At 40.5% G+C, this 14,976-nt stretch overlaps 1 protein-coding gene across 3 annotated transcripts in view; it reads right to left on the minus strand.

Annotated features, from left to right (window-relative positions):
- KCNH5 (potassium voltage-gated channel subfamily H member 5) overlaps positions 1-14,976 on the minus strand; it is a 298,912-nt gene that overhangs the window by 40,409 nt on the left and 243,527 nt on the right. The window contains exons 10-11 of one of the 3 annotated variants that reach the window (XM_032405261.1): positions 12,581-12,777; positions 1,900-6,010 (exon numbers count right to left, since the gene is read on the minus strand). The exons of 1 other annotated variant lie outside the window; for it this stretch is intronic. In XM_032405261.1, coding sequence (XP_032261152.1) covers positions 5,954-6,010; positions 12,581-12,777 — 254 coding nt within the window. In that variant the 3' untranslated portion in view covers positions 1,900-5,953. Of the gene's footprint in view, positions 1-1,899; positions 6,011-12,580; positions 12,778-14,976 lie in introns of those variants that run through there. One more of the 3 variants, XM_032405260.1, reaches the window with a different exon arrangement.

The following is a 14,976-nucleotide window of genomic DNA, read 5'->3' on the forward strand; positions in this document are numbered from 1 at the left end:
CATTTTCATATAATTACATTTGTTGCAAATCTTTTCTGCTGACAGACTTGTCTTGGGGGTTCTTTGAATTTTTAAAGTTCTCTCTCCCTCTCTCAGCATCACTTGAGCTTCGTTTATGTTGTCAACCTCCACAGAATTGCTGGTTCACAATTAAAAACACCCTTCTAAAAGGAATGTGCCAAGTAGAATGGCCCAGGAACCCCAAAACAGAGATTTTTTGAGCTTGGCAAAGCAACCAAATCCAAATCTCTCATAGTTTTCTCACCAGGGCAAACAGCCATATTGCGACCTTCTCTACAAACCCTTGGGAGAAGTCAGCTGCATCAGAATAAAGGGACTGAGGCCCCGCCAGGCACTTTCTTTACTCCACGCGACCATTGCCACTCCCAACAGCCTATGGAGAAAGTCTTCCTGGTGTATGATTACAGTAACGAGCCACTCAGTGACTGTCAGGTGTGGCAATGTTGCCATTAACAAGCTGGCAGTTGGCCTCATTTTATGGAGTCATAAATCCGGAAGGTTGGATCTGATCTCTTGTGCTTGCAGACCCTTCCCCATGTAATAGTGCACTCTCCAATGGCTAAGTGGGTCATTCGACATCCCGCCTTCTGAATTTCCAAACACTAGGAAACACGCTTTTCTCACTCAAGAGGGGGTTATGTATCTTCCTGTCATGGGAAACTAATTTGCAAAGGACCTGTGTTACATATTACCCATCTAACCTGCTGGGATTATGCTGCCATTCACAACCACATTTAAAGCTGTTGCTAAAGCACCTGTAAAAGAGGAAAGCAAATTCCTGGACAGGGTCCAGTGCCCAGCATTACTTCTGTGTGCTGCTGTTGGGGAACCTAGCTGCTTCCGACGTGCAAAATGAGCAGTTACCGTCTTTCCTCTGCAGTTTGCCTTCCAGATTGTGAGTTTCCTAAGGGATGGCGCCTCTGCTGAACTTTTACAACAGATGACATCACTCTCAAAAGGATCAAACTGTGGACACAGGGCAAACCCCAGTGAAACCAAATGCCAACTTCTGAAAGTGTTGGGTAAATCAAGTATAACCTGATTCAGAAAGAAGAGGCAGAAAATAAATGATTGTCTATGGGAGAAATTACTGTAGCCTCACTGGGTCATCTGAGTGTCTCTGATTATTTGGTAGGATGACTTGATTTGATTCCTTTGGGGAAGATCACTTGATTGGAATGTCAAAATCTATGAAATGCACCTCTCAGATGGGGAAAAAAAATGGACATTCCAGGAAGACAGATACTATTTTGGTCATAATACTTAACTATTAAGAATTCAGTCTAACCACAGAGCAGATCTCTATTTTTTTATTTGCAAAATGTATATAATGCTCTAAAATGCTTTCTAGTCTACATATACTAATATATTTTAATGCAATATTTATTTTGCTTTTTTGGCAATAGTCTGAATTCACTGAATTCACTGTAAACATCTTGAAACCCCTCCTCTGAATAACCTTTCGAAATCTGTTGTAATTGTTATAAAAGCTACTTCTCAGAATCAGCATGGAAACCTTTTGAATACATGTCTATTGAGCTCAGTATTTTTTCAGGTTCCTCAGAGGACAGAAAAAGCTGAGTCAGTGGATTAAGCTCAAAAAGTGAAGGGAAGAAATCCCTATAAGGACAAATTATGTAATCAAATTTAGATGTTATCTTGGGGACTGGGAAGGGAGGAACCCCCCAAAAGAGCTCTGCCTGAAAATATACTGAAATACAGATCCATGAACAGATCCAAACTTAACATTTTATATATATATACATATATATATGTAAAATACATATAGGTAATATGTATATATATGTAAAATACACACCTATTGTTATATATTATATATATACTACATATACAACCACAAAGGTGATCCATCGACTTCTTTTTCCATAACAGAGAAGGAAAAAGATACATAAGAAATTAGTATAGGGAAAACTGCATGTATTCGAAATTCAAATCAACACCAAAAGGAATTAGGGAAGGAACTATTACATACATTTCAGTCGTGATATTAATAGAAATCCTTGCTTGGTTCATTCAAAAGGAGGGTTTTCCTTTAAATGAAGATGGTGTGACATAGCACTCAGAGGCCCCTCATCAAACATTAATGGTTGAGAATTAAGAAGTGGTAGACACATGGAAATGAACAGTCTGGGATCCAGCTATGATGACCCTAAAAAGGCACTATTGTCAGGCAGGATTCAGCCCTAAAACAAATGTTTCAAGTGGACGGTTGACTACTTTGAAGATTCCCAAGAAAAATGATTTATAAAATGTCTACCTTCTTACGTTAGTTAAATACTCTTCTGACTATACTAAAGGCTTATCTATTTCCCTCGTTTACTACTAGAATACATATTTTCTTGCAATAAAAATAAACTCTAGTTTTGAAAAGAGGAGCTATCAAACAGACAGTATAATCGACTGTCAAGTATGTTGGTAAATGACTGAATCCTGCCCCCACTGTGAAACTTGGGAAACTCTGTCCTTAAATAGCGCTTTGGAGGCATCACTGAAGAGTGAGGGATCTGTGAACCTACGTCCTGGTAGCTAAATGTGGAAAAGGTTTTATTCTGGAAGCAGATCTGGAAGCGGATCAAGAGAGCCCTAAATAGAAGCAGCTTAAGGAATCAAAAGACTGCATAATTAAGTCTCTGCTTCCTCTAAATGCACATGATAAACTTCTGGAATTGCTGAAAGTCGGCCTATTTAACCCCCATCAGTGGAATGAGAGCCAGTTTGGAGAGGAGACATGGAGGCTGGAACCTCAGAGCGGCGATCAGCCATGTGGCCATGAGCAAGTCACCTCACCTCTCTTAGCTCCCTTCCCTACAGTGTCGATTGGAAGCTCAAACGAGACAGAGTCTGTATTGTGTAAACTGCAAGGCAGCGAGCTCCCTCGGTTTGGAGGGGAAACTTCTACAAGCCGCCGCACGGAAGCAGAGCTAGTGGTGCCCGGGCGTTCACAGCGAATTTGCAATCCTGATGATCAGCCAAGAGAATGAAAATTGTAACTGCCCCCTGCTCACATCCAAGGGTGTATGCAGATTCTTCCAAAGAAACTGAGAAAAAAAGTTTGTTCTTCAAAGTCCTTTTGAATGAGAGGAAGGTACTGTTCTGAGGATCACAGCCCCTGGCATCAGGTGATCTTAATGCACACGATGATGTCAAGACTGCTGTACTCGGAACATGCTGGAGAGACCGCTGCCTTGTGCGGAATCTGCCGGCATACAGGGCTCAACTCTAATTGTGATTTAACACTAATTAGTAATGGTCCTTTTCATAATCCTATTTCATAAGGTTCTTTGCCAAAATTGTCAAGGGTATCATTTGTTTTTCTGGATGACAGTGATTATTCCAGTCAGTAAGGATAAAAACTGTGCTGGCTGGTTATGTCTGCTTCCCTTTTCATTCATTCACCAAATCACTCATTCAACGACACAGCGGGCACTATTCTGCTCATTGGCAGTGAAGAGAGCACAGAAAATACCTACTTTAAGGAGCTCATTGTTGAGTTGAAAAAACAAAAATGTATATAGGAAACCAAAGTACCACAGTCCAGGCTATGAGAGAAGCATAGAGTCTACAGAATACTTTGGAGTTTTAGGGAGACCATATTAGCTTTTATTCCAAGTGTGGACAGTGTTTGAGTGATGTCTTTTTAATGGGATGACAAAAGTTGAAGGCTTGTGGAATGAATATATTCCCATATTTTGTTTCAGCTGTTATGTCAGGGTGGGAGAAAGGGGGAAGAAAAGAAAGTAGTGAAGTTGGAACTGCCCTTACGACAATCCTAGAGTTCTTCTTCAAAGATACCAGGACTGACCCCTGAGAAACACGTAGTCTGCAGCATGTGTCCACCACGCAAGTCCTCAAAGCCTGTTCGCTAGCCGGGATTCCAGTCTGTTTTCCATCCATAGAAGGTAATTTGTTAGAGATGCTTCACTGCTTACAGAAAAAAAAGACATTCTGTGCCACTGGATTCACCAGGATAAGAATGCTTTCTGGAAAGAACAACAGTTACTGAGCTCTGAGCCTGTGTGAACTGCAAGAGTTAGCCTAACCCACTGTTTCTTAGTACTGTAACATTAAAATACAGGATCCGTGCTATCCCTACCCATAACATGACCAGCTGGCTTCTGCTACTCTCTACTTAAGAGCAGGGCCATTTGTAGAAAAGGACGCTGGCTTTATGGGGTGAAAGGAATAAGTACCTCTATGTTCCGTTTTTCCAATTTACAACGTGTATTCATCATTCTTGGGGGAAATTTGTCTACGTTTAAATGGGAATCCTTTCTTAAATCATGGTAGGAGCCCAAGAATGTTTTGCTAGTATTGATAATCATGCATTGCCTCAATGTTACAAAAATCAGTCCTGAACGCTGGTGCTGCTGCGTATCCCCGGTAATGCAGACCTAGTTCAGCTGTAAGTTTTGATTTTAGAATACTTCTCAAAGTTACTCCTTCATATTTAATTTTTAAAAAAATGGGGTTATTGTGTCCTTCTCCCAAATTCATATGTTCAAGCTCTAACCCTCAGTGCGGCTCTATCTGGAGATGGGGCCTCTAATCGAACAGTTATGGTTAAATGAAGTCATAAGGTTGGGATTAATGTTCTTATAAGAAGGGATAGGAGAGAGCTCCTTCTTTCCTTCCTCACATGCATGCACAGAGGAAAGGCCATATGAGCGCACAGCGAGAACGCAGTCATCTGCAACCCAAGGACAGAACTCTCACCAGACACCAACCCTACTGGCACGTGGTCTTGAACTTCTGGCCCCCAGACTGTCAGATAATCCCTTTCTGTTTAACCACCCAGTCTGTGTTATTTTGTTATGGCACTCTGAGCAGATTAATACAAGGGATACATTAATACCATTAGCAGGTCCTGTATTGGCTTGTGTCTGAACTACAGAGATGTTCAGTAAAAAGGAGTATAAACTAGGAGCAGGATGGGTCTCTGCGGCAATGTCTCTTTGAGACCACGACTGAGAGCAAGTGTCAGCTTGGCATCACTTTTGATCAATGTCCAAGGGGATCCACTCCATCACAATAGTAGATGTACAAGGAACATTTTCTCTGCAGCCATTTGGCTTAGAAATTTTCACAACACCAGCAACAAATTCAGCAGAGCCACGGAATGAAAAGACACATAGTTCTCTGGCCTCAACCTGGAACTACAGAGGGGTTCACACTCATTAATATAATAGATATGGCCTTTAAGAGGGAAGCCCAGTTTATTACCCAGTTTTCGGCCCGTATTGACATTGTTCAATCGTAACTATTTTTTTTTTCTTTTCAAATTTCAGTTAGCAATCTCTTCATTTGAGTTTTTGGAATTGACCACATGGCATTCTTCATTCTCATTCCTAACAGAGTCATTCTCGGTACCAGCTCATTCCCTCCCTGCTTCCTGCTGTCGGGTCTCAAATTTTCCCAGTTCTATATGGAAATACTTGTTTTTCTTTTATTTCTTCCTTCCAATCATTCTTCCTCCCTCTCCCTCTTCCCCTTTTTTTTAATCAACTAACAGATTTAGCACTAATGTCACTCTGGGCAGTAAACTCATCAATATTTTTTTATCATAACTTCTAATGTGAAAATACTAGACTCTTAAGAAAATAACTCAAAATACAAAGATGGAAAAAAGTAGGAGTTTTGTTTAATGTGGGAAGTTTTCTTTTTATACATGTTTATACTAACTGCTGTAGCAGCCCGTATATTTCTTAAAAGTACTGGCCCGATAGCAGAGAGTACATCAGAACCACAGGATTATCAGCAAGGCAGTATTTCACCATATTCAGTAACACCTCTTGAACAATACTGACATGTAAGTTACAAGTTTTACTAAAAATAGGACCCTTCACAATGCAAGCAACGTACCTGCTGTGGCCACACCATACACATTGGCTCATACAGATATTGGGAGTCCTATTCACAGCTCTGAACACTGCCTATAGGTTGGTTTGGGGGCTCCACTGTTGGTTTTATCCTGAAACATGGTGTGAAAAACACTAAAATCAATCTATGAATCACATGCAAGCTCAGGCCATCCACCTTCCTTTTTCCCTGTTAAAAATGAACACAATCAAGTGTTGCATTTTACTCACAATCTTCTACACAGGGCTTGTAAACGAGGCTAACCTGTAAAAATACCAGCAGCACGGAATTCAAAGCATTTCGATTCCCATCCCAGCTCTGATGCTAATTTGCTAAGCAAACTTGAGCAAGTCATTTAATTCTCTGGGTCTGTTTTCTCATCTGCAAAGAAAGTAAGTTGGACCACGTGATCTACAAGATCCTTCCTTCCTCTAGAACATTATTCTGTTTAAAATGAAATCCTGGGGTGCCTGGGTGGCTCAGTAGGTATAGTGTGTGCCTTCGGCTCAGGTCATGATCCCAGGGTCCTGGGATCGAGCCCGGCATCGGGCTGCCTGCTCAGCAGGAGGCCTGCTTCTCCCTCTCCCACTCCCTCTGCTTGTGTTCCCTCTCTCGCTGTCTCTCTCTGTAAAATAAATAAATAAAATCTTTAAAAAAAAATGAAATCCTAATGCCAATGTCATCATCACCTCCTAAAATTTCTCCTTGTGTCCTCCTTGGGATGAGTTGGATTCATCTCATCTCCCCATCCCCCACCGTGTACCCTAAATGAAACCCTCACATAGCACTTTTCGGACTCTGTTAGGATTTATCTGACTCTTTGCTAGACTGCAGGCCCCTAGAGAGCAGGCACTGGGTCTTTTATCTCCGTGACCCCCTAGGTATGTAGTAGGGTCGTGATGGATATATATTGATATACATTGAGCCCGTCAATACTTTCTGGGCCACACTTTGTCAAAGGGTCTTGTCAGAAGAAGTACCAAAAATAGAAATAAAACTCCTTATTCCTCTTATCTAAATAGTCCATCTGGAGGAAAACATGTTCATGCTAGCTTGAAAGTGGAAGAAATATTTAGAAAGAACTCAAAACCCCAACCACACTTAATGCAGCTATAAGTAAATGTTTAGCACAGACCACACTGTTTGAATAAACAGTGTGGGCACCATGAGCCACTCTCACCCTGTTAGCCTGGAGGGAACCCTCCTGAAACCCAAGTTCCCAGAAGCCAGCCAGCCAAGGGCTCGCTTCATAAGCAGGTCTTTCAAAGCACAGCAGTCAGACCTGCTCCGTTAACTCTTTTCACACAGAAGATAAACTTCATTGCATCACAACTCGGCAGAATGAGTAGAAGCACTAATTACTTTAAAAGTCTGATTAAAATCCTTTAAAATTTAGGTATCACCTGTGCTGGGTGTGCCGCTTGCCTCTGCAGACCTGCACCTGAGGCTTGGTCCTCAGCTCGAGAAACATCATTTTGCCATTCCAGCAAATTGTATTTTCCATTAACTAAGTAAATAAATACATACAGTCAGCAAGTGAGTCAACCTTCCTCTGTTGCTCTCCTACGCCTTTTCTGAATATGTTTAAACTTAGTGAAAACTATGGAATTGTGTTCTTATTGGAAAAAATACACCAACCCGTCCTTTTGTTCAACTGAGTCCCGTTTCTGACTGTAGTTCAGGGGGTATTCATCTCTAGCAGGCCAGTAAAGCCTGTACAACAGGCCTCAGTTCAGAAAAGTTGTTTTAAGTGCACAAAATAAAATACATAGTATTGCAAATGAAAAACATTATATTGAAATTCAGTTACCAAAATATTAAAAAATAATTCACAAAATAGTGGGGTGCCTGGTTAAGTCGGTTAAGGGTCTGCCTTCGGCTCAGGTCATGATCCCAGGGTCCTGGGATGGAGCCCCGCATCGGGCTCCCTGCTCAGCGGGGAGTCTCCTTCTCCCTGCTCTCATACTCTCATGTGCTCTCTTTCTCAAATTTAAAAAAAAATCTTAAAAAAAAATTCACAAAATAGTAATCTATGTACTTTTTTTTTTAAACAATTACCTTATCTTACGAGCATGTCTATAATAACTACAATAATTATTAAGTAGTGATGGGCCTAAACACTTCAACAAATACAATATAATATGAAAATTTCTATGATTTCTTTTGGTACTTCTACTAATACTGTAGTTTGTTACCAACCTTCATAATTGAAGGACAAGCTATATTTCACTTAGAAATTAAAGAAAATAAAGATGTAGTAATTTTTCTTATCCAAATTCACGGGCTTCTGGTAAAAATTTCAGGCTTCTACTATCATGAGATCAAGAGTTCATGAACTCATTCCATTTAGTTCACAAACATTTGGACCAAGAGCAAGCTGACTTGTTTTGTTTGACCATATTCTTAAAAAAAAAAAAAAAAGGAAAAACAAACAAACAAAAAAAACCACAAAGCAAATTAGTTACCAAACTAACGTGATTTTGCATAAAAATTCGTACTTCTGTCTTCTCTGGGGAAAAAAAATAGGCAGACCAAGCAACACTGGGCTGGCATTCCACCAAGGCAGGGTGCAACCAGACCGAGTAGCAGCCACCCCTTCTACAGATGGTGTGAACTCTAGTTTTCAACGGCCACATGAGCCTGGCCTCCCTCGTGGGTGTTACTGAGCTGGCTTCTGCAGCCACCTCTGCTGTATGGCATTTTCCATTTCATGATAACCTCTGAGTGGCAAGTGGTAGATTCGCTTTCTAATACAAGGAGAGAGGATTCTGTGTGCATACTCATTGTCCTCCCTAGCTAACCTCCAGTCTTCTCCTTTCAGCAATGGACACCCTAAGGCCCGTGAGAGCCACCAGTTTATGTAAAGTTTTAGTAAAGCACAACTATGCTCAATTATTTACATACTATCTTTGGCTGCTGTGATGAACTGAATTTTATTCCCCCCAAATTTATAACTTGAAGCCCTAATCTCCCAATGTGATGATATTTGAAGAAAAGGTTTTGGGGACCCAATTAGGTTTAGATGAGGCCGTGAGGGTGAGGTCCTCATGATAAGATTACTGCCCTAATAAGAAGAGGTACTCGAGAGATCTCCTTCTCCCTCTCTCCCTCTTTCCCCTTCTTCTCTTTGTCCCTTTCTGTCTCCTAACCCTAACCCCAACCCTAACTCTCCGTCCCTTCCCTTTCTCTCTCCCTCACTCACAGCGATGTGAGGACACAGTGAGAAGGCAGAGGTCTGCAAGCCAGAAAGAAAAGAGCTCTCGCTGGTACCCAATTGGGCCCAGCACCTTGATCTTGAACTTCTCAGCCTCCAGAACTGTGGGGAATAAATTCCTGTTGAAACGTCTAGTATTTTGTGAGGGCCCCCTGGGCTAAGACAGCAGCTTTCACACAATGGCAAGCTTGAGTAGTTGAGACAGAGGCTCTGTGGCCCTCAAATCCTAAAATATCTACTGAATGGTCCTTGACAGAGAAAGTTTGCCAACCCCTGCTCTAGTTATTGGATGAAATTATGGTTCTAGTTCTAGAATTTTTATAGAGAGGAAATTAAGAATGGTTAGTGGGAACTATGTTGGCATAACAAATCTCTTACTCTTCTGTAATGGAGATGGGGGGCAGGGGAGACAGGCAGCTAAAGTGCTGCCACATCCCCCACTATTGTGACCACCAAGAGTCCCACACCATGCAAAGCTCTCCACCCAGCCACCACACCCACTCATGTGGCCAGAGCTGTAATCTGTGACAGCTGAAAATCCCGGGTTCCAAATCTACTCCCCCAGCTTACTAGAAACACGCCCTTAATTAGTGGTTCTGATAGCTATGAGATATCAAGAGCACACTAAGGACATGGTTTTGATTATACAACTCACAACAAATATCCAATTCACAAGAAATACTCAATGCAAGAATGCTTGCAGTAATAGCCATAAGAACAAAATACCCTTTTATTAATAGCTCCATGGGGAACGAAGTGAAAGTGACTGAGCACATGAGAAACTATAAATGGTTGACAGTGTGTCTGTGGAATACTGTTGTGGAAAAAAAATACCAAGTATTTTGGCAAGCCAAAGCAACATGGTAGCGTCAAAGATCTGTGTTTTCGAATCAGACAGAGAAGGATTCAAATCCAGACCCTGAGCCATAATTTCTTTGGCAGCTAGCTGTCCCATTCTCAGAACCTCAGCCTCCTCATCGACGAAATGGAAGTGAGGTGCCTCATGTGTGGGTTACTGAAATTTCATAAGGTCAATTATTATATATAAAATATGTTGAAGTGCATGGCTATGAAACAGGCCCTCAAAATGGTAGTTATTCTCACGAGTCATTGGAGGATATTTTCTCAGTGTTGTTGCTTTTTTGTTTGTTTTTTTTATGAGAATACTTTTTTTTCTCCTGAGAATGAAGTGACACTGACTGACAGTACACCTCTCCCCACATTTCGCCAAGTTATTGAGACCATCCATCAATTGAAGAAGGGCTGGAATTATTAAAAAATAAAAACGTGACACAGGTTGTGACAGGGAGCACGTCATAAAGGGAAGAAGCCATTTGATGTAACTTGTGCACCAGCATCCCCAAGTCCTATTAAAAAAAAATGCACAGGGGCACCGGGCTGGTGCAGTCGGTTGAACGTCCGACTCTGGGTTTCGGCTGAGGTCATGGTCTCAGGGTTGTGGGATCGAGCCCTGCGTCAGGCTCCACGCTCAGCAGAGAGTCTGCTGGAGATGGTCTCTCACTTGCCCTCTGCCCCCTGCCCACTCTCTTTCTCTCTTTAAACAAATAAATAAAATCTTTAAAACACACACACAGAGTTTTCTGTCTCTAGCTTCTCTTCCTATCAGAGGTATGTGCACTCCGCATTCATTACAATGTGTGTGTGTGTGTGTGTGTGTGTGTGTGTGTGTGGTGTGCATGTGCTCAGATGTGCAAAAGAGAAAATAAAGAGGTGAGAGAGCTTTGTGATGAACTCATTCTGAAGAACCAATATTTATTTTCTACTGGTGAGTTGTCTTAATTATCCCTCTTTGAGACCTTGCACTGCAAATATATCAGTTGGTTATTTGATATTAATCCCCTGGGCCTGAGTTTCCTCATGTGTTTTGAAGGGAAAATAACTGTCCTTTTTTTCCACAGGAATATTATAAACATCAGATGAGATACTGTGTAAACAACATGCTTCGAGGAGGACAGTGACAAATAAGATCTGTCCTGAGGACCATAACGATGATGGATAGGGGTTTCGGTAATCTTGTGGTATGTGGGAAGACTCCAAAGCTGGCAAAATTTATATTGGAGAAGACTTAATAAGATATAAGAGTTTCAAATATCTAACGGGCTGCCTTGTAGAAGAGGAATTTGTCATTGGGGAAGGTAGAGTACAGACCAAAGGAGACATATTTCTACTTAAACGAGACTCCACACTCCCTAACGAATAAGCAAGAAAGTTCCACAGTTAGTTCCTATCGGCAGCCCTCTTCCACGTCCGCCACTACCTTAACTTTCAATTACTAGTACAAATATGTGTTTCACTTATTTGTGTTTCATAGAATATTCACACTTGGCTTAAGCATAGGGACTCACACCTTAAGCACAGGGACTCTATTTCGTCTCTGTGCTTGCAACAACTCTTTACATATTGTCTAGCAGGTTGTGGATGCTCAATACCCAATTATAACAAAAATAGAAACTGAAAATGCTATTCAAATATAGATCCAACATCGTGACACAGCTAGTACGAATATGACTCCAGCAGTCCTATCCTCTCCTAGAACCACCCCCCTGTAGAGAATTATGATGATTTGCTTATGTTCATTTCTATGTTGCTACAGTAGAGATGCTGATTTGTCTCTTGGCTTGATTTTTCTCCTCCATGTTAACTAAAGGGAAGGTCCTATTTAAGGGGGCAGTGGGAGGGAAGGCTTGTTATCTCAAAATACTTCACCATAGACGGGCAATCATTTTAGATGAAATTCCTTAAGTGCAGTTGTCCAAGTGTGTATTTCATTCTTGGCAATAAAAGAGCCCTATGTCCAACGACCTATAAATCATAGCTAGGAGATTTCTTTATGCAAATTATATTTGTGTCACACTCATCAATAAAAAAGAAAATGGCCACGAATATTATATTTGCAGCAGCAGTGCAAAGTTAAGAGCTGCTATACCTATTTGTAGGATATGTCAGTGTGGCTAATTATTTTTTTAAGATAGTGTGCTTTGAAAGAATTCACAGGGAATAAGCTTTATGAACTGATCATTAAATGAGAAAGGGTGTTTATAATAGAGTCAGGAATATAAAATAAGCAACCAGCTTGATTAACCTTACCAACCTAAAAAAAAAAAACCCAAATAATAAACTAAGAGACACTCATGTTATTTTTATGGCAGTTACTATAAACCTTAAGAACTAATTAGGTTATAGTACAGTTTGTTTGTTTCTCTTCGACTCTGGTTTTCATTTTACACTTAAATTATAAAGATTCAAGTCTTTAACCATGTACTCAGGAATCCCCTCCCCCTTAAAAAGTAAACAAAATATAAAGAAAGGGAAAGAAAGTTATGTCACTTTACATCGAAGAGAATGTATGAGTGCAAAATGAAATACCTCTTGCACTTCTCAGCTAATAGAGCATGACATATTAACCCTATCGATTCTAATAAGGGCAAGTGGATCCACACGACATACCCGTTTCCTCAGATTGCAAGTAAGAGTGAGATTCCTTGAGAATGAGTTTGCAAAAGCTGTATAAAAGTCCAGAACTTTGAGCAAGGCTTCTCGCTTGATGATGTGGAGGTCACAGTATGTCAGTGCCCGGACATTGGCACACGCGTGAGCAAGGGTGGTTTCCTTCCAGAAGATGTCTCCAAATACATCACCTTTCCCTGGAAAATAGTATAAGATATGGATTCAACTATCTACACTAGTTCTTATCCTAATCACTATTTTTATTCAGTTTCATATATGGTATTGATCTACCAGCATAATTTAGAGCCTGAGTGGATAACCCCATCCAAATACGTATAACAATGCATAACACTTTCATATAATATGTAAAGTAACATCACCCTGAATCCGGTTCTCGGTGGAAATCCAGAGTGGTATGAATAAATGAAATCCAACAGAGAAGCCAAAAATCTCATTTTAACAAATAGTTTCATTATCTCCTGCCATCATAACTTTTCCCATTCTGACTAGAAGGAGCAAAGGTGACTTTTTAGTTTCATTCTCTCTTCTGCTCCTTCTGTAGAGATGACAGTAGAATGCAAAAGATAAGGATCTACTGTTACAGCCTTTATATATCTGGAACTGATTCGACATATATTAAATATGCATCATTCAGCAACTAAGTCTTGTGCTCCAGGCAGACGAATACTGACCATGACTTATTCTTCAAGGATGCCTTTCCCTCTCCCCTGAGCCAAACTCTATGCAGGGCCTCAGGGCCCAGCCCAGGGAGGTGGGGGGGTGCTTCCCATCACAACTACAAAGCTTCAGTTGCTGAGTACGGGAACACATGGAGACTCAGGTTTGTTATGCTGTCAACAGTTCCATAAAGAGTGCTATACTGTAGTAAAATATGGATATCTTTTTAAAATTCTGCAAATCACCCAGAAATCAACTCTTCACTTCGGAGCACCATCCACTGGTGACCTGAACTCCGCAGTTCACCACCCCAAATCAAGAGTACTTAGTTGCCCAAACAAGGTGGGGAATAAGGAACACCCAGGGGTAAAGTGCCAAAAGGACTTCCTGCAAAGGCAGTTCCATGAGAGCCCCTGGCTTCTGAAGTCTCCTCAAATGCATTCTCTGTTCCTCTGCAGGAAAGGGGAAGTTTGGGAATGGAAAAAACAAGGAATCTATCCAGGCAGGAAAGATCTTCCGGAAGGCACTGTGCCAAAGACTTATGCTTTCAACATGCTAACCACAGAGGTGAGTAAGTATCTACTCTCATCATGAAGACCGAAGTCAGAACTAACAAGAAAACAGGAAGAAGAAAGGCATCTTATAACACTTCAGGCCAGCTAGATGAGCAGAGAGAAAAGATAACATGTAACCAGAGAAATGAGAGAGAGAGAGGCAGAGAGACTGAGGTTGAGGAAGTGACATTACAGACTCTTGCCCACAGAGGCAGTTTGGAAATCCTTAGAGAACCACGAGCCACTCTGGGATGGAAAGAGAAAACATGCATATTATTGAGAAAGTGGTTAAAACTACCATGTAATCATCTGATCAGCATAAAATAACCATAATGGATATTTAATTCATCTTGAGCAATCTTACTTGTTTCTGGACACTCCAAAATTTTCTTTTAGTTAGTGACACTGACCAAAACTCAACTAACTGTCTGATAGCCATGCATTCATCCAAGGAAGGTTAATTAGAGACCTCCACTGACTACACGGATTTCAGAAATCTGTAAGTGGCATTCTCTAAATTTTAAACAAGTAATTCCAATTGTAAGTATTCATTCTAACTGCATTATCAGAAGTACCAAATTTAATGATAAGAATATTCATTGAATGAGCACTGAGTAACATATAGAAATACGGACTCATTATATTGGACACTTGAAACTAATATAACATTATATGTTAATTATATTTCAATTAAAAATAAACTGAGGAATACTTGTAAAAATTATTATATTATAAAAAATATGTATATAGAGCTACAGAATAATAGATAAATATTCATTGATGAATACATCATCAATAGATGAAAGATACTCCACATATAAATGAATTTCCCCTTGCCAATATAGACCATTTTTAAATATGGAGGCATTCAAATGTCTGTTATGTATTTTATTTTACCTAACTGCTGAAATTAAAATTCTTACCATACTTCTCTCCAAAAATTTAAATTTAAATTACTTATCTTTTTAGTATCCTTCATAAATAAAAAGCCTGTGATGTGAAAAGAATAGCATTAAGCTGGACTATAAACTCATGAGGGCAGGGAATTTTCTCTGATTCATCCACTCAGGTCAACACCCAATGCCTAGAACAGTTCAAGAGCTCATCGGGCACCTAGGTGGTGCAGTCAGTTAAGCATCCAACTCTTGGTTTTGGCTCAGGTTG

The sequence above is a fragment of the Phoca vitulina genome, unplaced genomic scaffold (assembly GCF_004348235.1).
Source record: "Phoca vitulina isolate PV1807 unplaced genomic scaffold, GSC_HSeal_1.0 scaffold7, whole genome shotgun sequence".
Lineage (NCBI taxonomy): Eukaryota > Metazoa > Chordata > Mammalia > Carnivora > Phocidae > Phoca > Phoca vitulina.